Genomic DNA, 27,856 nt, shown 5'->3' on the forward strand with positions numbered 1-27,856 from the left:
CAGTAACCTCCCCCGCCGACAAGTTAGCAATCAGATAACTGCACTGAGAGACGTGAACATGTTGAGATGAGTGCTTTACCTGAACGCAGCTGTTTGATGCGCCCGTTGCTGCTGCCGATGTCCACAGGTAGGAAGTCTTTGAACCAGTAGATCTCTGGGTCGGGGTTGCCACTGGCAGCACACAGCATCGTAGCGGTACGCGTTCTCTCCACAACCTTCAGCTGGGGCCCCATGTCTATGGTGGGGAAACCATGAGGGATCTGGTCCTCTGTGACAAAGACAGAGACAAACAAGCATTGGCACTCTGACAGCTGTGACAATCAGATCATTTCAGCTAAGGGGCTGTACACATGCCACGTTTTTTGCGTGCTCAAATCCATTGTCAGTGTAGACGTGCGGCAGGCGTGCTCAAACAAACCGTTCTCACTTCCAACCCATCAAATACTGCTGTTTGGTCAGTGCCCCTCAGTATTGGAGACCCGATGCACAGAGGCACCCTTTAGCAACAGTTTGTGATGAACCAGGCTTTCAATTGACTCCAATGTAAACCCACCCACGGCGTTATTCGACGGTCGGAGCAAGTGACGTAGTATTAATAGTGTGAGAGTCCATTCAGGGCGGGCGGGAGAGGCAGTGGATGGGTCAAACAAACACAAGACTTTCAACCAGGAGACCGGTGTAAGTGTCCCGTGTGAAACTAAAAGTGTTTGACTTTTTTGTCACGACAGTCGTTAGTCATGTGATTCGTCAGTATTGTCAGTCCCGTGAGTTACTAGTCACGTGAGTCGCTAGTCAGGGAAGTTAAAGTCAACCTGATTTACTGTGAAAGCGGAAGTTTATTTTGAAAGGACACTATGCATGTAACGAGCGTATATTGACACACCGTCCCTGGTCCGTCCAAAAGTAACGCAAGTGGGTCAGTCTCCGATGCCGAGGGGCACTGACCAAGCGGCGGTATTTGACGAGTTGGGAGTGAGAATGTGTTGGCTCAAACGCTAGAGTGACGCCGTTGCGGCAACTTTTGGAATGCTGCAGGGCGCACCGCATGTCATGTGATGAGGAACAACCAATCACAGCTGGCAGATATTTTTTCTTTCTTCCGTAAATATCAGTCTACTGTAAATATATGGAGGAGAAATTTAGAGCAGGGCTTCCCAGAGCTTTATGATCTGTCCCACGGACTTTACTTGCTTCACCCTTTCCATCCAAGAACGTCACAGCATCCGGTTGAAAGGTCAGCCGGACCGACACCAACACATCGAGCAGTAAAGCTACTGTGAGGATTTGACAGTGCTGGAAATTCATTTATCTTTATTTTGACTTTGTTTAGTTCAGTCAGTGAGGCTTCCTGCTAAATTACAGCAACTTCATTATCGTCACCGCAGCGCGCAAGTTTTGGTTGCTTAGTAACGGCAGGCACGGCAGACACGGCACGAGCGCAACCTCCCAAACACCTTAGATAAAAGGATGAAAGCGGCAAAGCTGGCGTTTTCCAAGCGTTTTAGACGCGGCATGTGTGCGGCCCCAAAGACTTCAGTCTATCATCGGATGTGTTCTTCAGCCTCGACCCTGCGGTGTGAGGTTTCCCTGCTCAGCTCATCCCACAACCTTGAGCTGTGAGGTTCCCCCCATCAAATTCAAACATAGGAAAACTGACCCTGTAATGTAAATATTGCTGGGCCAGTGCATGACTAATCTTTCTATGGAATTTCTCGTCATGGATCTGTGTGAACGAGAGCGAGGGCGATGCAATTTCACCCCGAGTGCAATGCATTCTGAAAGAGAAAGGCCCCTGCTGTGCTCACATAATCTGAAACGCTTAGTGCGGTCAAATGCCAGCCCTGCCGAAATATGGATGAAACATAATAAAATCATGGGCTGAAAATCCCATTCCACACCTCTACCCATGCACTAGTCAGAGCTTCACACACCTCGTCTCATAATCATCTGATTCAGACTGTTTTTTTCAGCATCAAAAAGAATCTGATGATTGTTGAACACAGGAGATCCCCGGAGCGCCACCAGCAGTTTAACATTATTGGTTTGTATGGAAATATCTCGACAACTGTTGGATTGATTGCCATGAAATTTGGTACCGATAACCTGCAGCCTGTAGTGATTGTACAGTTCATTGATGGTCAAGATCAAATTCCAATTTGATGAACACAAACCACAACACCCGTCCATTAGTTACAGTATATACAGGCCTTACAATTAATGCACGTTTATTTCCACACTAGAACATTACAAAGAGTAGGGCTGGGTATCGTTTAAAACATTACGATGCCAGCACCAATACCAGTACCCTTAAACTGATACTGATACCAATAGAGGACTTCATTCCATACCCATCATGTGAACGGAAGCTTGTCTGTGTGCCCCACTGGCTAGCTAATCGCTGCCACACTGCACAGCGCTCATACGGCGGTTAGCGCTGATAACGCTGCAACAGACCCACGGTGGCAGGACGGCGTTGTTGAAGGGCGTCGTTGTTGCAGAAGTGTAACGCCCAGCCTCCGGTTCCAGCGATACAGGCAGCGCAATCTAGTGGCTGTTGTCAAAAAGCACCAGAGTTTTGTCTCTTTGCTATACATATACTGTATATATACAATATATATATATATACTCTTTATATACTCTCCATGTTCAGAGCCGTGTGGAGACAATCCCACCTGTATGGGTCGTAGCTTCTACAGTAGTAGGCCAATCATGCGTCACATCGAAGAACGCTTGGGGGCAAAAACGTACAAATAGTCAAATTTTTCTAGATCTGGGGACAAAAAGGATCGAATGCAAGTATCGTTTGACTGGAGAAGTGTCGATACTATTTGGTTCTGGGTTATTTCGGTCGATACCTTCAAGGTATCAAGTACCGATACGCAGCCCTAACAAGGAGAGATCCGCACAAATGACACGCAAACTGCCACTTCAGCCTGGTGTGTCTGCTCAATAAATACAGCACGCCAGTTTGAGACAGAATGTGTCACTTCCCTGACTGCGATCCAAACACAATTTAAATCTGTATATTCTGTATTGAAATAGTAAACATGAATGTGACTGTCAGTGTTGAGATGTGATCCTCAGTCGCCCTGCAGAACAGCAGGCGGCTGCCAGATGTGACGTAATGACAGCTGAGGATAGGGATTTTATGACCTACACACAAAGAGACGACTCACATTTCTGACTCATTCCAAGAAACACTGCAATCATTAGAGATGATGGTAATGATCACATGGCTACAAGGGCATAATTTGCCTCTGCTACAGCAATGTGGAATTCTGAGGAAAATGACTGCATGATATTTTATATTCACCCTATAATTTTTATTGGCCACTAACTTGAAAACCTTTCTGAGTTGTTTAATGAAGTCAGTCAGGTACTTGTGGGTCAATACATGGACAGCGATGGTCAGCATAGTCAGGGTTAAATATTGTAAAACAATGATGTCTCTTCTTTTCTCTTCACTAAATGAAAGACACATACAGCATTTTGAGAATCGAGGACGCAGTTTAGTTATATGGGAACATAATTTTGTAGGAGACAGTCGACTGCAGGTTGACATCAGTTAGACAACAAGAAACTCAGCAGCAGCTGTCTTATTGAGACATACCCAGGAGGGGTTAAATTCTCCAACATGATTTCATTACAGATAGATCTTTATCCATTCCAGGATTGAGCTTTTCCATTTTGGTCATTTTCATTTAGGCTTTACCATTCCATTTTTTTAAATTATACTTTATATTTATTGTTCTTTGATATTATATATTTGATAATAACTATAATTGTTTTCCTTGTAGTGGGGTAAAACAATCCTCCCCTGAAAAGGACAATGACAAAGATTTTCTTTTTACAAATTTTAACATGCAGTGTCAAAAGCTCCCTGTGCCACACTGGGACAGCCTCTAATAAAGAGCTCAGAATGGGCTGTGAGGAGGGGAGGAAAGATCCTGTGGTGACAGATGAAAAATGAAACTCCAGGGAACAAAGGAGACGTGACAGGCCAGGCTGGCTGAAAGCCGCTGGAAGACTCCCAATGTCGAAAAACAGCCTCTTCACAAGGCTATAGGGTTCTTCCCTGTGTTTCTGCTATATTGTCAACCAAGTCTTCTAGAAATGATGTTCATATACAACTGATTTTCAACAGCAGATACATTTTGAAGGTAACATTTCCCATTAACATAATGAGGAAATGTTGTTAATTAATGTATCTGGCAAATCCAAAAATTGTGATACTTAACGTATCAGTAAATATTTCATTTTAGTTTTTTTTCATGCTCATACTCACTACAGCATTGGTAAACGTTTCTACTGTAATGTCTAGGCATTGGCAGCACTTGGTTAGTGAAACATTGTGATCTTGGTTTAATACAGAGAAAGTCCACAGTGACCTGAACCATGAGACATAATGTATTTATTAACATTTAACCCAATTACGATCCTTCTCTAACCTTAACCAAAGTGGTGCTGTTGCCTAAACCTAACCACAGTCGAGAGACAGGATATGAACCAGCAAATCAAAGACCTGTGATTTGTACGTCTACCATCCACCCCCGACCACCTCCCTGAGACTCCTTCATCCACTCAAAAAACATCAGCACACATTAATTCAACACATTTTCACTACCAACTTGTCAAATACCGCCGCTTGGTCAGTTCCCCTCGGCATCGGAGACCGAAACACGGGGCACCCCTCTTGCGTTACTTTTGGGCAGACCAGGGAAGGTGTGCATATAATATAGGCTTGTTACATGCATAGTGTCCTTTCAAAATAAGCTTCCGTTTTCATAGGAAGTTAAGTTTAGGCTACACAACCACTTAGTTAGGGTTAGGAAACAGTCGTGGTTTGTTAACTTCACTGACCAGAGACTCACGAGACTGACGATACTAACGAGTCACGTGGCTAAAGACTGACGAGACAAAATAGGTCAATGTTACTTTTAGTTTGACACAGGTCACGTAACAATGGTCTCCTGGTTGAAAGTCTTGGGTTTGTTTGACCCATCCACTACCCGTTTCGGTAGTTGGACCTACAATTGCAGTGTAAAAAAAAGACTCTAATAAGAGACTCTAATGTGTTAGTTACTTAGTCTTGACAAACAAATGTTTTGTTAACTTTATTGTTACATTTATTGATGATTAAAGCAAGACTAATATGACTAAAACTTAACAGAAAGGGTTTTTGACATCTATCATTTATCCGAATCATTTTTCCATTTGATCATCTGTATCATTCCCAGCCCATTCGCTCCAAAAAGGCGTATAAATGCCATGATAATGCGCAAGGCGTTTAGCGTGCAATAAGTACGCCTTTCTTGATTTCTGCATGTCATTTGTAAACCATGTATCCTGTACTGACTGCAACGTAAACACATCCGCACACAAATGCCACGTTAAGAGTTAGTAACGCAGTATAAAAAGCAAGAAAGACCACCTATGGCAGGTGGGAAGGTGGATGGGTCCAACAAACACTGGACCTTTAACCAGGAAACCAGTGTTCGACATCATTGTTGACCGGTGTTTTGTTTTATAAGGTAGGTTAGTGCATTTGTCACGTGTTTTTTATTGACATATGTGATGTGTTTTTTGTAGTTACGTTACATTGTTTCCGTATGCGTTTTTCTTACTTATTTTAAGCCCAACCATCACGTTTTCTCTCACCCTAATTAAACGGTTTTCTTGCCTGAACATAAGTTAGTGGTTTTCTTGCCTGACCCTAACTGCAGATGTTAGCGTGGCGTACAAATGACACGTGAAAAGCGGTGTACAAATGACATGTGGAGAGGCTAAAATGCCAACTCATGACACGCAGAATGTCATGAGTGTGTAATGTCATGTTGTGAGGCCGAGTTAATCATTTCACACTGACTCAGAGACGTGTGAGATGTGCCTCAACATCCCACTGTCAGCAGATCAGATGCAGTCTGGGAATGACAAGTGTCTTTGCATTTGTTTTAACAGATTGAAAGAAACATCCTGAGACTCTATAGCCTCTGTTTTGTCTCAGATGATGTGGTCCCAACTAATAACGACAGAGAACTGAATCTTTGACATGCTCCCAGACAATAGAACAAAGCTGGTTACACATGTGGGATGTTGTACTCCTCCCAAGACACCTGATATTCATGCATGAGCTCTGTGAGCGAAGTAAATGGAAAGACTTCACAATAAATGTAGCTGTTCCAAGACTACACAGCCATGCACTTGATAGGGGAGGGATTACCGTGCTTTTTAGAAATAGACTCTACAACTTAATCCACTGTGACTCAAAAAGAAAAAAAATACAACTGAAATTGGTGATTGTCAGCAAGCAATGCTGAAACACAAAGAGAGCTGTCGCTGTGCTGCAGCTGATTGGCTGTCAGTCAAAGAGTGTTGTACATGCTGGTGAACTGACATGTCCACTCCTGTCAGTCTTTCTGCTCTGTCTCTTATTTTATCAGCTCTCTGGGAGGAGAGATGGTAACCCGACCCTCCTCTCATCTCTTCAGCTAATATGGACCCATGGGCACACACTGTGAGTCACTACTACAAGCTGCAGTTTAGAAAACCAGCTTTTAGTGATAAAACAACATTATGGAACTTACAAAACTACCAGCCTGATATAAAACGTCTATGTTGGTTTGGAACTCACTCTGAACTCTGCTAGATTTCTAATATGACAGCCAATGACTGCCTTTAAGCCTAACAGCTTCACAAACACCACCTCAGACAACCTCCAATATTGTGCTCACTTTTCATTGAGCGCTTGAGTAATTCACTTCCACTTCATTCAGTGGAGGAAGTGGATTTTCTTCACACTCAAAAAGGAAGTACTTTGCCCTAAAAGGCGTCTTATATCACATCCAGTTTATTGAGAAGGTAGACTGCGCCGTTATTAGGTGAACTGCATTTTCAAATTACTCTCTGAACTGAGTCAAGTGTAAATTGAATGGATCCAGAGCTGTGTCCCTGTTGAGTCTGGTATGGCTGAAGCAGCACAGCTTCCATGATACTGATATACTGCTACTGGATGTCAGAATCATATCAGGATTAAAACTCAAACCAAGGCATGTCAACAATCAAAGCATAGGAAGTCCCTTTCTTAAAACACAAGGCAAAAGTGAGCATGGCTCATATACCCCCGCTGACCCCTACTAAAGTAGGGCCAAAGGTTTTACCCTTTAGGAACTAATGGAATTATTCTATTGATCAAAATGTAGCTTATTATTAGCTCACCTTCCTCAAGTCCAGGGTGCCCAAAATGTTAGAAATGTTGGGCACCCTGGACTTCCATCCCCCAAAAGGCAAAACTAGACCAGACTGTCAACCATCAGACCAAATTTGAAGTTCCTAAGTTAAATAGTCTTCCAGTTCTACTCCGGAAACAAAAGTGTGTCACACGAACGGACAGAAGGACGGAAGGATGGAAGGATGGACGGACAGAAGGAGCGACTACGTTGTCGCAGGGGTATAATGAAGTTAGATTTCTCCATAACAGAAAAACTTAGTTCATCTGGGCCTTGATATCACCACCCTCCAACCTGCCTAATGGGGTTACAAATTCATTCTGGCAGGTAAGGTTGTCAAGTTGTAAGGCAGGTTGGCAGATGCTGAATCAAATATTGAGGGACCTAAAGAGGTACAGCGAACTTTAATCCTTTGTCCACGAGCCATCAAACTGTACAACACCTCTCTAGGGAGGGAGGGGAGGGGGGGGGAACAAAGGAGGACGGTCTGCAGGACGGATAATAATGCACTATACTCACTTTTAACAGTCTCTTCTGCACTATATTCACTTTTTTAATAGTCGTGTATCACAGCTCTGCACTATATTCACTTTTAACAGTTTTCTTCTTCATCTTGTATTTTTATATCTGGTATATTTTTTTGTACTTTGTACTTTGCACTACTAACTTTTTACTATCTGTTTACTAACATGTTTTTGCACTATGGAACTGTGATGCTGGAAACTTGAATTTCCCTCGGGATTAATAAAGTTACTATCTATCTATCTATCTATCTTAGTTGAAAGCATGGTGGGTTGCATACAGTCACTAAAAGGTGCCTCCGTGCGTCACTATCAGACACCGCAGAGCACTGCCCAGGCGACAGCGTTTGACGAGTTGGGAGTGAGAACGGGTTGGTATATTTGTGCTTTACCATTCTACACTAACTGGATAACTCAACCCGGTATCACACCGAAGCGTGTAATAAACCTGCCTGTCCACCAGAGGACAGCGTGTAGAGTGTCACGTTTTGCCTCTCACAGACCTGAATATAACACGTCTGTATTAACGTGCAGTACCAGCAGGGGGAAACAAGGCCACTGATTTAGGTTCAGCTAAGAAAACCTAGTTAGATTAATGGAAAACGTCATGGCTTGGCTTAAAGTAAGTACGTCAATTAAGTAAAACACATACAGGAAACGATGTAATGTGACTACGGAAACGTGACAACCGTCTCTACAAAACACGTGACAAACGTCATTAATGATGTTTGTCACGTGTTTTGTAGAGACGGTTGTTTTATTTTGTAAGTTACGTAACTTACAAAATAAAACACCGGTCTCGAACACGGGTCTTGTGTTTGTTGGACCCATCCACCTCTCCACCCCCTAGAAAGCCACTAGTTACGATTGATAAACCTATAAAGAGTACCTTATTAGAACGTGTTAATAATTAATCAATGAAGCATATGTTTCTCATCAGTGGGTTCTAAAACATTTATAGGGCTTGTCCCTGACACAGGTTCCTGTTCCATGACTTTCTGGCTGTGATTATCTAAAACAAAGCCACAGTTTGACAATAGGGTTGAGTGAACTGTAGTTGTGAGTGTCTTGATAGCTACAGTTGGTGGGGTGGGAGTTTTTGCTCTACGACAGAGGCTAGAAAGTGAGTTTTCAGCAGCCAGCTAAATCACCACAAGGCCACTGGTATCGATCAACAGCCCCATCAACCCCTCACAGGTGGATTATGGTCATTCTGTGCTGTGGGAGGGTAAAGAGCTCACTTATTCCCTCTTTAAATTGAGTTAATGTTGAACAGTGTTCTGGGCAGTAAAGACTGCAGCCCGGTGCATCCCCATTCAGTGTAATGGTGGAGAGCGGCCCGGCTGATGAGAGCCACTAGACTCGTGCACATTGAGCTCATTGTTCTGCTGTGACAGGCTGTTTGGGCTTTTGGCTGTAATGCAGCAGCCACAGCTCTGTGAGCGCAGAGGGAAACCTGATCGGTCCTGATGGTGACAGGAGGTGGGTGAGGCCGGGGTGGGCTTGAGGGTTCAGGTTGGATTTACAGGCCTGAGGGCTGCCGGGGAGCTGCGTTTGAAAGCACACAGGTACAAAGTCAACTTAACAGATCTAAAAACTACAGGAGACGGTTTGTTCATTACAAGATTCTGTGTGTGGAGTTGAACACTTACAGTTCAAGGCAAAACTTGTCGGATATTAAACTAGCACATATTGGCTGATAAATGTTTCCCAGCCGCTACAGCAACGCTGTTTTCCCCTTGTGAGTCATCACGGCAAAATGTGGTCGTGGAGACGCCTACTGTAGCAGGAACTATCATAGAAGCTAGGTGTTTATATGTCTGTCTGTCGTAAATGTTATACTCATAAACCAATGCATCTTCACTAAAACCTTACTATTCATAAACATTCTCACCCTTGTGCAGGTGTTTGCTATATGTTTTGTTTTTTACTTATTTGTCAGATGTTCAAAATAGATAAAGGCAAATAAAGGGAAACGCAATGGTTGTCCACTCATATTTATCAACATGAATCCTAATTAGTAGGCTATATGACTGCATGGAAGTAATTGTTAAATCGTTGGAAGATAAGATGGTTTGTTTTCATGAACGGCAGAATGGTGCATCACTTTAAATGCTGCGGCCGCAAGGAGTTGTGGGACGGCATTATCTCCTTTCCTTTGGTAAAGAATGGTCCGGTGTATGCTATGCTAAAGGAGATAAGAAAAGAAGCATTGAAGCACCTTTCCTTAGCATTTAGAGAGTTTGAACAGCTCTTATCATGGCTGCCACTGAGATACTTCCGGGTCATTTCACTCAGTTAGGAACCTTCTTAAGCAAAAAAGACTTTTCAACTGCAGCCTAAATCTTTGAAAACGTTCTGGAAAAGGTTGCTGTGGTAGCCCAGTGGCTTTAGATCAATGCTGTTGTGTGTTGCCATCATTTAGCACATTTTCTTGCTGATGTCGGTGTGGAGGAAGAATTCCCCTGATGAAGGTTTACGGTGCTGGTGCAGACAGACAGGCCGCTCTGCAGCCTGACATGGCAGATGAGGATCACTTACACTCAGGACTTTCCCAGACTGACTGTGGCTGCGAGGGAATACTTGGGACAGGAAACAATGGTGCTCATGATGGGAAGATGTTGAGCAGAAAGGGTATACTGTTTCATCTGTGCTGTTGCCACGCACATTGCTTCTACACATCCCATGATGTGGTGCCATTGATAACACTGATAACATTCAGCCACTAGATGTCGCATTCTTCCTTTCCCGTTCCATTGCATTCACTTCACAACAAGTGGTTGCCAGTTTGTTGACGACCTGTGTGTTTTACAGTGGAGTGGAGTGAGACTCAGACGGACAGTCATGTCAAGTGATGAATCTTCCGTGGTAGAGTAATGAGGTCATTTTGCAACATGTAGCTATAGGCCTATATTGTGTGTGTGTATGTGTGTGTGTGTGCAGACCGAAATGTTTGAATTTCTGAATGATTTTCCATTAAAATCAGCAGGAGGTGGTGCGTAGAAACCGCTGTTTGCAGCTTGCGTCTTTCTCTCATGTCGTTTCCTTTCTGTCTGTGGATTGCTACAATGGAGGGGAAATGGAATTAAGACCTAAAGTTCTATTTACAGCCACGAAAAGCAAGTAGGCTAAGAAAACGTGTTCTGTCTATCAACCTCCTCAGTTTCAGTACAACGGACAGCGCTGCACCCATGCACACACACACAACAGTTTTGTCCATTATTCTGAAACAACTGCTAATATAGTCACATGTATCTTGGCCAATGATTTAGTTGTTTTAGATATTTGTCTATAGCAGTGATTCTCAAACTGTGGTACATGCAACGCTGGTGGTACGCGAGCTCCTGTCTGGTGGTACACAGGAGCCTTGCTAAAGCACCTAACAATTGCACTCCAACTGGCCCGAGTCCTCCTAAATATTTTAGAAATAAAATTTGGTTGGACGTGACGTCTGACAAAGCATGAACCTAGTAACGTTGGCTAAATGCAGTCGGATTAGGACGCCTCAGTCGTTTATTAAAGCAGAATGATTGGAAATTTTAAATGGCTACAAGACAGCCGAGAGACAAATGACAACGCTGGCCCTGACAGTTCATTGGCGCTACTTCTAGCTGAATGAAAAGACATTACCAGGCTAGCTGCATCAATCTGGGATTTACCGTCACAGGGCCAGAGGAACAGCAAAGGCTGTATATAGGCCAGGTGGCTCTTTCATGGTTACATTGTTGGTATCTGCAGTAGGAAGTCGTACTTGGGAAATTTGGTTTGGTACATAATGGTACATGGCCTTAAAAGTTTAGGAACCTCTGGTCTATAGATGAATAAAGCTCAAACAGAGAAGGATACAAATTTTTTTTTAAAAAAAAACATGATTCGACGATCAGTCGACAATAGGCGAGATTTAGCCAATTAGATTTGACAGTGTAAATTCTTAGTCGGGGACACACATACACTGAACTATAGAAAATGAATCATGAAATAGTTGATGTTTTCCAGGTATGTAGCTAGGTGGCTAGCTATGTAAAGTAGGGATGCACGATACCGGATTGGATATCGAGCCGATACTGACTCAGATAGCTGAATCAGGTATCAGTGGCAATGGGACCGATCTATTCAATTAAATTGTATATATATATTATCCATTATATACAGGAATTTTGCCTTTCACATAAAAGAATGAACCAAGTCTCTTCCACTCAGTGAGGCATGCAACTTAATTAAACACTGGTATTGGATTGGTACTCGGTATCGACCAATACCCAAAGCCCAGGTATTGGTATCGCAATCGGAACTACAAAAGTCGGACCGGTACATCCCTAATGTAAAAGACGACATCCCCATTTTTCATTTCGCATGGCAATCTTTCACAATCAATCTCTGATTGGCCGGTTGTTTCACCAACCAAGGGAAACAGCCATCAAAGAGCACAACACCAGAATAAGTGAGCAAATCGGAGATACATGAGCTGTGATTCAGAGGTTTGCAGTCAGACAAAATACCTTGCCAGAGCAATTCAGTGAATTTGCACTGCTTCTCTGATGCTCTTTTTATTGAGTGTCAGGTGGAGATGACAAAGGTATTCATATGGTGAGTCTATGTCCATTTACGGCTAACTGTGGCAGTAGAAAACAGGCTTGTGTGCATGCATATTTGCGTGTTTGTGTGTACACAGTGTTTAGCCATGAATCACACATGCATTATGCATCTGGACTTGGGTGTTTAGAACAATAAATATAAATGTTTCATGAAATGACTATAAGTAAAATCCATGCATAATACAACAGTGAGATTAAGAACATTCCATAGATTACTACTTTACATTATTATTACAGCCTTTATAATACAGGCTATAATTTTGAAAGAAACTGGCAAATTCACAAAGAATAGACTTCATCCACTGATTGCACCGTGAATTGCGCATCACTTGCAACGGCTATCTGCCAATTCGCAAGGTCCGATTCACAAAGGATAATGCACTAATGATATTACAGTGCAAACACAGCCATTAAGTTTTGCAGCTGAGTGTAATTTGTCCTTTTCTTGTGTCTGATTGCAATTATCCATGTGGCAAAGTATAAATGTTGCCTTTACGCCAAGAACACAATAGACTGAACAATGGAGAGATAACTAGAATTAACACCTCGCATTTGCCTCAGCAAACCAGTCAAGTTGAAGTTGACATCTATGTCTATGTGGTTTTGTGAGGTCACAGTGACCTCTGACCACCATCAGTTCATCCTTGAGTCCAAGTGGACGTTTGTGCCAGATGTAATTCAATTCCCTCCAGGCGTTCCTGAGATATCACTTTCATAACTGTGGGTGAGGTCACAGTGACCTTGACCTGTGACCACTAAAATCTAATCAGTTCATCCATGAGTCCAAGTGGATGTCTCTTCTAAATTTGAAGAAATTCGCTCAATATCACGAGAGATATCACTGAGATATCATGAGAATGGGACGGGCATGAGGTCACAGTGACCTAGACCTTTGAACTTTGACCACCAAAATCGAATCAGTTCATCCTCGAGTCCAAATGGATGTCCGTGCCAAATTTGAAGAAATTCCCTCCAGGCATTCCTGAGATATCGCGTTCAAGAGAATGGACTGGACGGATGGACGGAAACCCGAAAACATAATGCCTCTGGCCACGGCTGTGGCCTGCACGGAGGCATAAAAAGAAAAAATAAGTGTTCAGACGGCGAGCTCCAGGTCCTGACCGATGAGATGCAGACGCATTCCTCAGAACAGTGAGAAACCCTATAATTTAAAATGTTTCTAAATGTGTTCCCTCTCTCAGAACGACTCCATGTTTCCTGCTGTCGGATTGAGAGGATGTATTTCAGTGGTCAGATCCCTCCTCTTGTTATTATACAGCTCTGCTTTCTTGACCCCAAAGCTGCTTGAAAACAATTATCGGCTTTGGGAGCAGTTAACCAACCACTGAGCAGACTTTTGGCATTCAAGCAGTGCCACAACATTAGCCTCAGGCCAATGGCGCTTTCAGTGGCAAATGCCAACATTTCACCAGTGTGGTGTGGGCAAACAGAGAAGACCTGAGAGACTTGGAACAAAAACCAACACGCCTCTCTGAGCCTTATCATTTCTCAAACACAGCACTTCCCCATCTCCATCCATCACTTTAATCAAGCAGATGCCAGACTGCCTCTCTGGAGGAGCTTTATGCTCTTAATAAGATCTTCCTGGCAAATTAAAAGAGCCAAGGAGCAGTCTCAGTGAGCAGGGAGGAGGACAGGGGAGGCTGGGCAGGACGAGGCACAGACCTTGGCAGGGCATTTTGAACATTTGTCCAGTGCAGCACCAATTAAACACAACAAGCAGCTCCCGCATGTGCTGTGTACCTTCCTAATGGGTACATAGTTAGTTCAGCAGGAGGTAAACAGTGATGCTTTGGATATGTACACTTATTGTGCTGCTGTACAAATTGCACACAGCAGTGGATAAAAAGCAGGAACATGCCAACATTCTTGATTTATAATCAAAGAGAGATTTACTGTACATCAGTAATGACTGTTACTGACACATTATTTACAAAATAATATCCATCCATGCATCCCTGTTCTACATCCGCTTGTCCTCAGCGACCTTGCGAAGGACCTTGATCTGCATGGTCTTGTATGTAAAATACTAAAAGTAACGAGATACAGTTCATCTTCCTGGGAGCATGAATGTGCTGAGCATATTTCAAGGTGATCTGGTAATAAGATTTTGATATGTGTTATAAACAAGTTGAGAGCCTGTTGGTGGCACTAGAAGATGTATCCTCTGATGATCATCGATATCCACAGCAAAGTTCATACATCTCTAGAACATAGTTTCATCTTCTAAAAGATATTCCATCAGTTGGTGTTTTGACAACGGTGTGGGAGCACTGTCTAAAGGCCCCTATGCACTGTGTGGGATTAAGGCCTGCCTCAGAGAGAATTTGACGATGATGGAGAGATGGATGGGTGGATGGGTGGATGGATGGATGGATGGATGGATAGATAGATAGATAGATAGATAGAGAAATTCTTGTGTTACAGCAGCAGGTTATCAGGCAATGCACAGGAACAGTAATTATACAGTAAATATACACTGATCAGCCATAACATTAAAACCACTGTCAGGTGAAGTGAATAACATTGATTATCTCGTTACAATGGCACCTGGCAGTGAGGGGGATATATTAGACAGCAAGTGAACATTTTGAACTTTGTGTTGAAAGTACAAAAAATGGGCCAGCGTAAGGATGTGAGGGACTTTGACGAGGGCCAAATAGTGCTGTCTAGACGACTGGGTCAGAACATCTCCAGAACTGCAGCTCTTGTGGGATGTTCCCGGTCTGCAGTGGTCAGGACCTACCAAAAGTGGTCCGAGGAAGGAGAACCAGTGAACCGGCCACAGCGTCAGACCCGAGGCTCATTGATGCACCTGGGGAGCGACGGCTGGCCCGTGTTGTCTGATCCAATAGAAGAGCTACTGGAGCTCAAACTGATGAAAAAGTTAATGCTGGTTCTGATAGAAAGGTGTCAGAACACACAGTGAGGAGCAGTTTGTTGTGTATGTGGACCGGTCAGGGATCCTGTGCTGACCCGTGTCCACCGCCAAAAGCGCCTACAATGACGTGAGCATCAGAACTGGACCACGGAGCGATGGAAGAAGGTGGCCCGGTCTGATGAATCACGTTTTCTTTTACATCATGTGAATGGCAATGAGTTGGAGGTGTCGACTGGGCCTCTTTGGGATGTGCTGGACAAACAAGTCGGATCCACGGAGGCCCCCCCCCACCTCGCAACTTCCAGGACTTAAAGGATCTGCTACTGACGGCTTGGTGCCAGATACCACAGCAGACCTTCAGAGGTCTAGTGGAGTCCATGCCTCGACGGGTCAGGGGGTCCTACTCAATATTAGGCAGGTGGTCATAATGTTATGGCTGACCGGTGTACATATCAAAACTAGAGATAATATCTATAGTACACACAATATGAAAAATATATTTGAATATCTGAATACACAATAAATTTACCAGACTACTACAACTAAAAAAACATAATGGAGTATGGTTGAGACAGAACTATAAAGCTGAGAGTTTTCTGTTAGACAGAGGTGAGGTGTTGTAGAGGGATATTGCTTTAGGCAGGAGAGATGTCCTGTACCTGTCCTTGTGACAGCGAAACTGAATCAGTCTGTTAGAGAAAGAGATCCGCTGTCTGTCCAGTAGGTAGGCTTCAACATTCTAACAGCGTCAGAATGGGACCGAATTCTCCCAATAGGACTACCACCACGACCCACTTCTACAAACCAACCAATCAGAATACAGCATGAAATGACACTCCATACACTTGGCAATGCCAATAATGTCCACATACGAGTAGAGTAGGCCTACAGGCAGACATCACATTGGGGTGCATATATGCTACCGCTGAATTAAGTAAAAAGAAAAATACTGTGGAAGGCCATGGCCAAAGCTAGCTTTTGCTGCATTTTTAAGACATGACAGTTGTGCAGATAGGAGATGACAAAATCGAACAGACCTCAAAATTTATATTACACGATCTGACAAAGATTGGACCAAGATTGTTTTTACATTTAGCTTGCACTGTAATATGAAATGAACTTGCAAGATCACAGTTATCACCCAGTGTATAGGGGCATTAACACTAAATCTCCCATAACTGTTCATTTGGGCTGGAATCAGGTGACTGTTGATGATCCTTGTGCCCTGTATGGAGGCATCTGCATTCACGTTTCTCCACTCATTTATATACATTTTCCATTAAAGGGTAACTTCAGTATTTTCAACCTGGACCCTATTTTCCCATGTTTTTGTGTCTAACTGACTAATAGGGACAACGATTTCTGAAATTGGTCCAGTATTGAGGGAGAGCGCTGTAGACGGCAGCTGGTCTCAGGCTGCAATGTGGTGCTATTGGGGCAAGCTGGCACCGTCATTTACGTCCACTAAAAGTGCTTGTTTTTGCCATGACAGGCTATGATTATTATTATAAGTATCTGACTTCATGGAAAGAGTTTCGCTCAAGGGGAGCTTTTTCTGAAATCTGGCGAGGTGACGTGTTGCGGGAAGACAACGATGGAATAGTGGAATACATCCATGGTGGAAACGCGAGTGCCAGCCGGACAGAGTTTGTTGTGTTGGAGTACAGAAAGCGTAGCTTAGTGTTATCTAAATGATTTGCAGTGTTATGGCTGAATATTTAAATGATTTCCACAATGTGGGTGAGGTCTTTGAATTCGATGTTCCTCCCGTATTTATCTGAGCCTGAGCATACGGATATTCAGATTTCACAAGACTTCTCCTTGAGCGGGACTTGGACACAATAACAACCAGACCGGATCAAGAGAAAGGTGACAAAAAGGTTTATTTCTCTATAGGGTGCTTCCCATAAAGTTTTCAGACACTTATAATAACAATGTGAGCCTGTCAGTGGTAAAAACAAGCACTTTAAGTGAACGCAACGCAACGCAACTGACGCTGCTCACTTGCCCTCGCAGCTCGTTTTTGCTGCTGCCGGTTGCAGCGTTCTCCCTCAATACTGGACCACTTTCAGTAATTGTTGTCCCCATTAGTCACTTAGACACAAAAACATGGAAACATGTATAAACACATATAGCCACACACACACTCCATGACCTGTATCAGCACACAGCCCTGCCTGATGACTGACTTGCAAGAATTGATTTGCATTTCTCATTTATCTCTGCTATGTATGCACACACAGACAGGCATGTACACAAATACTAATGACTGAACATACACATTTCCTAATAAGCTGTTAATAGGAGCTTTTTGAAGCCGAGCCTTTGAAGACACGTCCCCTGAGCGTCTCACAGGAGTTTACTCAAAGGCCACAGCATTACACTTTGCAGTTTTAGCACATCTCCATAACTACCCATCAAATGTTTGCATTTTTAATTGTGTGGAATACAAAGCCAGCCCCACCCTCCAAGACCACAGGGTATAACACATGCGCAGTGTAACTGATGACGCGTTGATGACGCGTTGATGACGCATTGATGACGCGTTGATGACGCATGACCCCACCTTCTTCTTCCTTCTGAGAGCAGAGAGATACGTGTGTGGATGTGTGGCGAGACATCGAGGTGCAGCGGGATCTGCTGTCCGTCCGTGGTGAGAAAGAACAAAGCGGTAGATGACGGGATGAGAGACAACGTAGTGTAACGTTATACAGACATAACACGGCTGCTGAATGAGAGAGGCATCCACCGATACGTTACACGGAACACCTCACGGTACCGCCAGCTGGGAGCTGGGGTCTGTTTTTAAAGTCACGCACCTTGGAGGAGGTCTGCGCTCTCCGAGTGCCATTCTAGTTACCAATAATATTAGTGATAGAAGAGATCAATACTATCATCATTAGGGAATGTTATAAACAGAGATAACAGAGAAACAGTCATTCCCATGTACACCTGGTATTTACTTGCAATCTCTATCTGGACGGCCCTGTATGCCTTGGGACTGGGTTCACATTGGACAATTCCAAACTTCATGATTTGGAATTCCATTTCACATTAAATACCAACATTTCGTGCCAGTACATGAAGTTTTGTGCCCTATTTTTTAGCAAAGCGTAAGGGCTGGGTAATGCTAGAAAAGAACTCATTTGTATGGTGGAGTGAAGCCGGCCACCATAGAGAGGGCAGTGACACAATATATGGGACACATTCATAGTTTTGCACTTTGTTTTCGGACACAGACTCCCAATTCCGTAAAGGTGTATGGGTGGGGATTTCCAAAGCCATTTCACCATCCAAGTTCTCATGAAGTATACTGGCTGCTTAAAGCTTCAGTAGGCAACAATGTTTTGGCATCATTGGGCAAAAAAAACATAATAACCTTTCAGCATATTGTAATTCAAGTGTTCTGTGAGATAACTAGACTTCTGCTCCTCCTCATGGCTCTGTTTTCAGGCTTTAGAACATCTAGCCCGTGACGGGAGACTTTGACCAATCACAGGTCATTTCATTGAGAGAGCGTTCTAGATTTTTTAAAGCTTTAATAATATTGTCCATTACTGCCAAATGATCCCCCCAATAGCTACACACTGGTCCTTTAAAGCAATTTACAGGGCAAAGTTTCTCCTCAATGCAATTGTCGCACTCAATAACAAAATAATTAAGAGAATATAATGCACAACACAAGTGTGCTATAAATATAAACGGGTTTAAATGTAACCACCAGAGGCATATAATTCAGCCTTCACTTTGTCTGCTGAAATTGCGTTGTGTCCCATGAGGATAATTAGAGTGTCATTCAGTCTTGTGATGCCACAGCAGGTATCTTCCTGACAGATGGCCTTCACAGCGTGACGACAAAGTTAAAGAAAGTCTCCACAAGTTAGAGATGACATTACTGAAAACACACACGGGCGTTGCTGCAAAATCCTCTGTGGAGCTGTGACTGAGAACTTAGTCTAAGTAGATAAATAAAGTAATTGTCAATGTCATCAGCAGTGAGTAAGGCAGAGATCTGGACGGGAGGGCCAAGTAAATAAGCAGCTATTTTTACACAAGACTGAAATCTGATGGCTTTAATTGCTTCTTTATCAGCCTGCAACACACCAGGCGTTGCATGTCTTGCATGTGTGTGTGTGTGTGTGTGTGTCTCTGTCATTGTACCTCCCTGTGCTTCTGTGCACTGTAGGCTGTATTTGCCAGTGTGAGCTTGTGAGCCTGGAAGCTGAGTGGTGGGCCTGTTGTGGGGAGATAAACAGCGGAGGAAGATGGCAGATAGTCGAGTCTGAAATCTCTTTACTGCAGAAGCCACGACAGCAGCATTGACCCTGTACTAAATGTGCCCTTTTACAAGAGCATCCACTGGATTGGGGAAGGAGAAGACATCCCTACATTTTAATCTCTGCCTATTTGGGTCTGAGGACCGAAATACGCATGCACAGATCTAAAATGAAGATTGAGCTGATGAAATGAATACATGCCTACTGTCTGTCATTTCAACAGTGTTGACGCTTTCTGGTGATGGAGACTTTGAACGGCTCCCCGAGGTAGCCTCCTCCTCTGCAGACCACTGCTTCCTCACAGGTTGCAATGTTTCCCTTGAGAACTACCTGTGTGAACGCATGTGTGTGAGTGTTGGTTTGAGATTGGGTTTGCTGAAGGAATGAATATGTAATCTGAATGTGTTCAGTTGGGGTTTCAGTGCTCAGTGTTCCAGAACCACAGCTCTGTGCAGAGGGGCGGGCGGGCGGGCAGGCCGGCAGACCTGAGCCCGAGCCGTAATTGGCATTGTTGCTTTAAAATGAAGGAGGCTTTTTCCTCTTTAGAGAGCATTATGCGCCCGATGGAGCTGCTATCCATCATTCTGAGCAAGGTGCTTCTGACAGATAGAACAGGATATCTCCTTTTATTCAACCCCAGCAAAGCTTAGCACAGCAGGCCTGATGTGCACACAGCCCACAAGCCTGCTGCACGGCCACACGACATAATTAGATTCTTGACAGACGACTAAATGGTACGTTCACGACTTGTTTGAGTCTCTTTGGTAGATGAGTCACTTAAGACAGAGATAGTTTGAGTTTCCTGCTTGAAGCTCGTAATACAGAATTAGACATTGGTCAGCAAAGGCCCCGGAGTTAGTCTGAAAAAATGTGGCCATGCTTTTCATTAAATAGCTTCAAGATGTAGAGGACATAGTGGTTTCGGTTAATAGCAAAGAATCTGACATCTTACATCATTTTTTTTTTTTAGGCATTTTATGCTTTTATGAGACGGGAGAGAGTAGAGAGCTGACAGGAAATGAGGAGGGAGAGTGATGGTGATTGACATGGGCCCTTGTCAAAATCGCTCACATCTTTACGCTGGCCCATTTTTTTCTGCTTCCAACACAAAGTTCAAAGTTCAAAATGTTCACTTGCTGTCTAATATATCCCCCCCCCACTGCCAGGTACCAAGGTAACCAGATAATCAATGTCATTCACTTCACCTGTCAGTGGTCTGAATGTAATGGCTGATCGGTGTATATATGAATACATTATGTATTGTGATGTTTTATGAAGAAGGGATTTAGTCTTGTTTATTTTCTTGGTCATTGTATGATTTGTTGAAGACTGTCACATACATATTAAAAACGTAAAACAGTGTGTGAATCATAATGATATATTACATGTTGTCTAGAAACTATAGTCTGCCTATCTAACTGATGATTGCATGTGGCCTAAAACAGAGAATATAAAACTGTCAAAAAAGAGAAATACTGGAATCTGTTCACCCCTGACACTTCTTTTCCCAGGAAGCGTTTTATGTGTGCCTCTGTTTCTTTATTTCATTTTGAAATGTTCAAAGGCTACCAGCACCATGACTATACATTTTAAACAGATACGTGTGAGTGCATTTTCATTAATTGATTCAATCTCTCATATATGCTGCCAACATGGTGCCTTGGTGTGTTATGCAAAGCTAAATTCAAGAGTCGGGTAGATTTACGGTTCTGCCGGTCTGGTCCGGCGCAGCCACAGAGGCTCAGAGGGAGAGCAGGTCGTCCACCGAGTGGAAAGTCGGCAGTTCAATCCAGGGCTCCTCCGCTCACATGTCAAAGTGTCCTTGAGCAAGATACTTATAATACCCCAAATTGCTCAATTCAATCGATGTGAATGAGTCTTTAGATTAGATCCTGATGGGCAGGTTGGCTCTTTGTATGGCAGCCTCTGCCATCAGTGTATGAATGTGTGTGTGAATGGGTGAATGCTGTAGTGTAAAGAGCTTTAAGTGGTCTGAAGACTAGAAAGGTGCTATATGAATGCAAGTCCATTTACCATCGGTCTGATTTTATGTAAACCGGCCTTTGTCATTGTGACGCGTTCTGGCAAATTAAAAAGTGGGCTACATCAACAACCTGTGACGACGGCGTCACAGCGCTAAATCCAGCTTGTATTGCATTAATAATAAGCAATATGACAACGTGATTAACATGATACACAGCTCCACACTAACTTTTTACATTGGTTGCACTGGTGTACCTAACTTTTTCATGTAAGTGCAACAGCTCATAATTTAGGTGCACCCAAAATTTTCAGCGCACCTTTTGGCGCCGCACTAATACATTTTGTGTACGTGTTTGGTCAGTTCCCATAGGCCTACACTGGTGATGTCACTGTAGTACCCTAGTACTAGTTTCTGTTTGCATAATGTTTCTCTGATATATGATCAGTTAACAACTATACAGTGTATTTGTAGTGTAATAACCTTTTCATTTACATGGAGAAATGTATATTTTGGTAAGTGTTGAAATGTCCTCTGTTTTGAGTAGCCTGTGAAGCCCTCATATCAGGTTTCTTTTGGGTGTATTGGGCAGCCAGGTGTCTATCAATGTCATTAGCCAATCGGAGAATATCAGATGATAATTAACCGGATTCTCAGAGGGGTGGGATGAAGAAGGAAAGGAGAAGATCGATGAGAGACGGTGTGGAAGACACGAGGGAGAAGAGTAGAGAAGCTACCAAAGTGTTTAAGTTTATAAATAGTTAAAGGGACTCTATGTAAGAATCAGAAATGTCTTGTTAACAGTGACACCTGTGGCCGTTAAGTCAACGACAGTCAGCTCCATTGTTTGAGTTCATTTAAAAACTGGTTTGAAAATGTTGACACAGGCCTAACTCTGCTAGCAGTGCTGCTGCAGATCCTAGCTGCATGTCTGCCCTTTCATAATGTCAGAATGAAGTAAATCAAGGCTATCACTCTTCCAGGAGGGTACAGCTCATAGCACCACCTTACTCTCAGCAGTAAGCGGAGTGTGTTGACACCAGCATCCTGCCCACTCTGATTACCAAGGACAGGGAACCCACAGCAGCTCCCACAAGGTTCCCATCACAGCCAGTCGCCACAGCAGGCTACTCTGTCCAAACACTGAACAGCTGCCAGGGCTGACACATCAACACAAACACACACACGCACACACGCACACACACACACACACACACACACACACACACACACACGTCTACTGACACACATCATTAGCATAGCATACTGCTGATAATCCTCCAGATACAGCATTTACTCTGCTGCGTGTCTCTCTTAGCTCCTGAAACAGTTGTCACAATAAAGAACACTTTGATTCTATTGTCGTAGAGTCAGTTAGGAGTGTACCTGATATTATAATGTAAGATATTTGTACTTTAAGTATATATGCACTTGCAAGTTCAAATGGAATGCCATTTCAGCATCACCACCAGAGGATTTACATGTGGATTGAATAGAAGTCGAGAGCAACCAGTAGCGTGGGTTTGGTTTCAGAGGTGTGCTGGGGGCAGATAACACAGGATGAAACTGGTTCCATAATAATGATAATTATGGTAATAATGGAACGGAAAACTTGCTTTGTAAGTTGTTGTCTTATTAAGTCACTAACCCTACTTAAATATATATCATCATATTTACTCTCTCTGATAGAGACATGCTACTTAGCTATTCTTGTGTTTGCATATTTACTGTTGCCCAAGTCTCAAGTCTCAAGTCTCAAGTCTTTGGTCATAAGTCCAAGTCAAGTCTCAAGTCTTTGAGCTGTAGTCCAAGTCAAGTCTCAAGTTTTTGAACTTGAGTTCAAGTCAAGTCTCAAGTCTATGGTCATAAGTCCAAATCAAGTCTCAAGTCTTTGAGCTTGAGTCCAAGTCAAGTCTCAAGTCTATGGTCATACGTCCAAGTCAAGTCTTTGAACTTGAGTTCAAGTCAAGTCTCAAGTCTATGGTCATAAGTCCAAGTCAAGTCTCAAGTCTTTGAGCTTGAGTCCAAATCAAGTCTCAAGTCTTTGAGCTGGAGTTCAAGCCAAGTGAAAAAGTCTTTGGTGGCAAGTCCATGTCAAGTCTCAAGTCCTTGAGCTATTGTCTAAGCCAAGTCTCAAATCTTTGGTCACAAGTCCAAGTCAAGTATCAAGTCTCTGGTCACAAGTCCAGCTCAAGTCTCAAGTCTGCGGTCATAAGTCCAAGTCAAGTCTCAAGTCTTTGGACACAAGTCCAAATCAAGTCTGAAGTCTTTGAGCTAGAGTCCAAGTCAAGTTGCAAATCTTTGAGCTGCAGTCTAAGTCATGTCGTAAGTTTTTGAGTTGGAGTCCACGTCAAGTTGCAAGTCTTTGAGGGCAAGTCCAAGTCAAGTCTCAAGTCCTATATGGTTGTAATGAGCGTTCTATCATCGGCTGCACCCCATCCGATCTGCTTAGAACACTGTATAGAAATATGTAAGGAATTCAAAGCATGTACGGTTTTATCATCACTCCTTTATCTGTTAGCATACAGTATCAGCGTTAGTATTGCCATGATAGAACATAGATGATAGATGATAGAACAGTCTACCTGAACGACAAACCCAGGGCAAAAAAAGTTAATACAGCACTTGTTGCAACCTAGTGGAGCTTATGAATATTTGTATCAACTGTCAGATCACCTCTATCTGGATTATGGCAGCTGGACAGTCAGATGAAACTATTTAGAGACATTTTTGAGAACAAATCAAAGTAGGGGGACATGTTCCCCCAGTTCTCAGGGGAAATCATTCCCACCACAACAATACCAACAGTCCATTCCCGTCCGAGTAGATCTAATCACACAGAAACCTGGACCAGTGTGTGTACAAGTCTGTCAGCTGAGTTGGCCTCAGGTGAACTTCTAATAGATGTGTGCCATCAACAGCTGATATGTCTGTGCATTCTTATCTCCTTTCTTTGTTTCACAGGAAAACTGTTTACACCCTGTTAAAGTTCTGTCCCATATTGTTAGAAGTGCATGTTTGCGCTACGTCCCATGGATACCTGATGGAAGCCCCGCTGACAGGAGCAACAGGAGTTGATTGGGTTGATGTGCTTGAGCAGCTCGTAAACAGCCCGGAGCATCTCTGTCTAATGTTGTGTGTGTCTATAATCCATTAACTGGGTGACTTAAGGCCAAAAAGAGCACTTACAAATCATTTCCAAAATCCCCAGAAGCCAATAAAGACCGAAGGGTGACTACTGCAGCAGAAAGCCCATCCAAATACACAGCGAGGGATAATCTTCTGAGTTTAGTATAGGACGTGTGAGGTCAGGCCGACTTGTGTCTGGTAGCTTGATGTTTGTTTTATATTTTAGAGCATTTTATATGATAAAGCAGCGTAAAACATTGAGTTACACTTTATAATAACCATCATTAATAAATGGTAAATTGATAGTTAATTAAACTTTGTTTATTTTACTGTTAACAAACAATGAAATGATAATTTAATATCGTTTACTAATTATTAGTAATGCTATAATTTATTTTATTTTAATAATCTATTGTTGCAAACATTATAACAAAGTATTTGTTTATGATTATGAAATGATTTGTATACATTTAAAAAATTGTTTGTAAAACATCTATAAAAATTGCATAGATATATATATTTGTAACACTTTGTTAATGGTTAATAATTGATGTGTAAACTGTCTATAAACATTATTTGGATGTCTATTATAAAGTAGCAACTGATGATTATAATACCTTGTTAAATGGTTAATAAATACTTTGTAAAGCATCTAGAAACATTATTTAGATAGAAAAGTTGTTTTTTGGTCCATCTATGTATGTAATGTTTATAGATGTTTTACAAAGAATTTCTTAAAGGTTTGCAAATCATTTGGTAATCACTAAAAAATACTTAATATAGTATATGAAATGTTATAATATATACAACAATAAACTATTAATAAATAGTTTACTAACGTAATTAGAATGTAATTCTTATCATCCCTTATCAGCTACGATACAATATATCATTTATAAAATAATTATTTAATATTACACAAAGTACTGATAAAATAACAGAAATTACAGCATTACTAATAATTAGTAAACATTATTATCATTTAATTGTTTGTTAACTGTAAAATAATTATTAACTAAGTTTAATTAACTATCAATTTACCATTAATAAATGACAGTTATTATAAAGGGTTACCAAACATTGCAGTGATGTTACCGATGGGATGTATATGGTGACTGTAAGTATAACGATGTGTTGTCTTCACACCGAGTTCCACGTTGGAAATAAGTGTTGCATTACGCTTTCATGTGCTAAACTCTGGGTCTGACTAAGCACCAGCAGATGTTTTTATGATTATGATTTGATGTAAGACAGATTTGTGCGATGGGGATGAACGTGTGAGCTGTGATTTGGTTTAATGATTAATTGTATAGAAAAAAAACCAAACCTCAATACATTTGTGGCACCAACCAAAATGTGTCTGTACTGAGTTAAGTACTGAAAATGGTCAATGAATATTTGGTCAGATTTGTAATAATGTTTACTTCTTCTTTTTTAATCAGATTGTTGATTCAAACCAACATTTTGCAAGTGTTCCTGTTATTAGGGCGGCGTTTGCTGCTTGTGTTTTGGCATTTAACAGCTCTAAAATGACAGGACAGAGCTGTGGAAGTGACCTGTGGCCCCGCAGTGCTGGGAGTAAGAGGGAAGCCAGGAGGGTTAGGGCCCCTGACCTGACCCTCCTGGCTCAGGGGCCCTTGGAAGTGTTCTGGACATGTGTTGGCTTCGCACGCCTGTTTCCGGAGGAGGACGTGACCTAACGGCCACAACTGCCACTTTCACTGCGAGTCAGACGCTTCTGTGCATGCTTTCACGCTCTGCAACCTTTGGTCCCTGAGCAAGTGCTCAAGCAAATGTTTCAGTGAGGTTACTCTCTTGGGAGGGTTTGATTCCCAAAATAGATAGATTATTATTATAGATTTTATTATTGGACACCTGCCATTATTAGTTGACTCTTGATACAAATAGACTAGAACTGGATCACATTTCTACTTCATTTTGCACTTTACGTTCTGCAGGATTGTGATTTAGTTAGTTGCCGTCCTAAATGTGAAATGCTGTTCCTTTCTTTTCATTTTATATAATAATTGTTTTGCAATAAATTACAGTAATGTTAAATCACAATTCGGTGGGAAGACAGAGTGACTGTGCTCATAACCTAATCAATAAAGGACTTTTTAGGTTATTGCTGATGTTGACAGTTATAACAATGGTATAGTATGTGTTATAACAACATATCAGCCCATATTCTAATTTCTTTCTTTTTTTACATAAAAAATGATATAAACAAAACATTTGTCTTTTAAAGAATTGTGACAAATATGTGTACTTCCAGTGTAAAAAAGGTCAGTGCTCTCTGCTGGACAAACTGTGATGGAGACGCTGTTTCTAAATGGCCTCAAACACATTTCTGTACTACAAGTTCTTGTTATTTATCAGTCGACATAAATGATGATACCGTATGTCTGTGATGAGCGGATATCAGCTGGTACATGACAAAAAAGATTCATATTAGGACTGTCTATAAATTAAAATATTGAATCGCAATTAATCGCATGATTGTCCGTAGTTGATCACGATTTATCACAAATTAATCGCACAAATGTATCTGCTCAAAATGAACCTTTAAGTATTTAATATTCTTATAACATGGGAGTGGGCAAATATACTGCTTTATGCAAATGTATGTATATATTTATTATTGGAAAAATTAACAACACAAATCAATGACAGACATTGATCCAGAAACCCTCACAGGTACTGCATTTAGTATAAAACAATATGCTCATATCATAACATGGCAAACTGCAGCCCAACAGGCAACAACAGCTGTCAGTGTGTCAGTGTGCTGACTTGACTATGACTTGCCCCAAACTGCATGTGATTATCATAAAGTGGGCATGTCTGTAACGGGAAATACTCGTGGGTACCCATAGAACCCATTTACATTCACATATCTGGAGGTCAGAAGTCAAGGGACCCCTTTGAAAATGGCAATGAAGTGTTTTTCCTCACCAAAATTTATAGCGTCATTTAGCCCCAAGCTAGAGTGAGTGTAATGTAACTTATTTTACACATTTAGTCTCAAAAGCAGGCTTGAGAAGCCTTTATTATCTTGATCTGATGTGTTTTTGTCAAACACATCCTCCATCTTTAAGCCCGTCATCATATTACCTGACTTGTTTGCTTGTGTTCATGATTAGATTTCAGTGGTTCCCTGTAGTTCACACTCTCCCCCCCCCCCCTCTATGTGGAACACCTTTCAGACAGGCAGCAGACAGCGCT

At 42.2% G+C, this 27,856-nt stretch overlaps 1 protein-coding gene across 7 annotated transcripts in view; it reads right to left on the minus strand.

The window, feature by feature from the left end:
- The window catches only part of ptprfa (protein tyrosine phosphatase receptor type Fa), a 454,009-nt gene that overhangs the window by 215,487 nt on the left and 210,666 nt on the right, over positions 1 to 27,856 (minus strand). For all 7 annotated transcript variants that reach the window (XM_037768968.1, XM_037768972.1, XM_037768971.1 and 4 more), the window contains exon 5: positions 80 to 268. In XM_037768968.1, coding sequence (XP_037624896.1) covers positions 80 to 268 — 189 coding nt within the window. The remainder of the gene's footprint in view (positions 1 to 79; positions 269 to 27,856) is intronic.

The sequence above is a fragment of the Sebastes umbrosus genome, chromosome 5 (genome assembly GCF_015220745.1).
Source record: "Sebastes umbrosus isolate fSebUmb1 chromosome 5, fSebUmb1.pri, whole genome shotgun sequence".
Classification (NCBI taxonomy): domain Eukaryota; kingdom Metazoa; phylum Chordata; class Actinopteri; order Perciformes; family Sebastidae; genus Sebastes; species Sebastes umbrosus.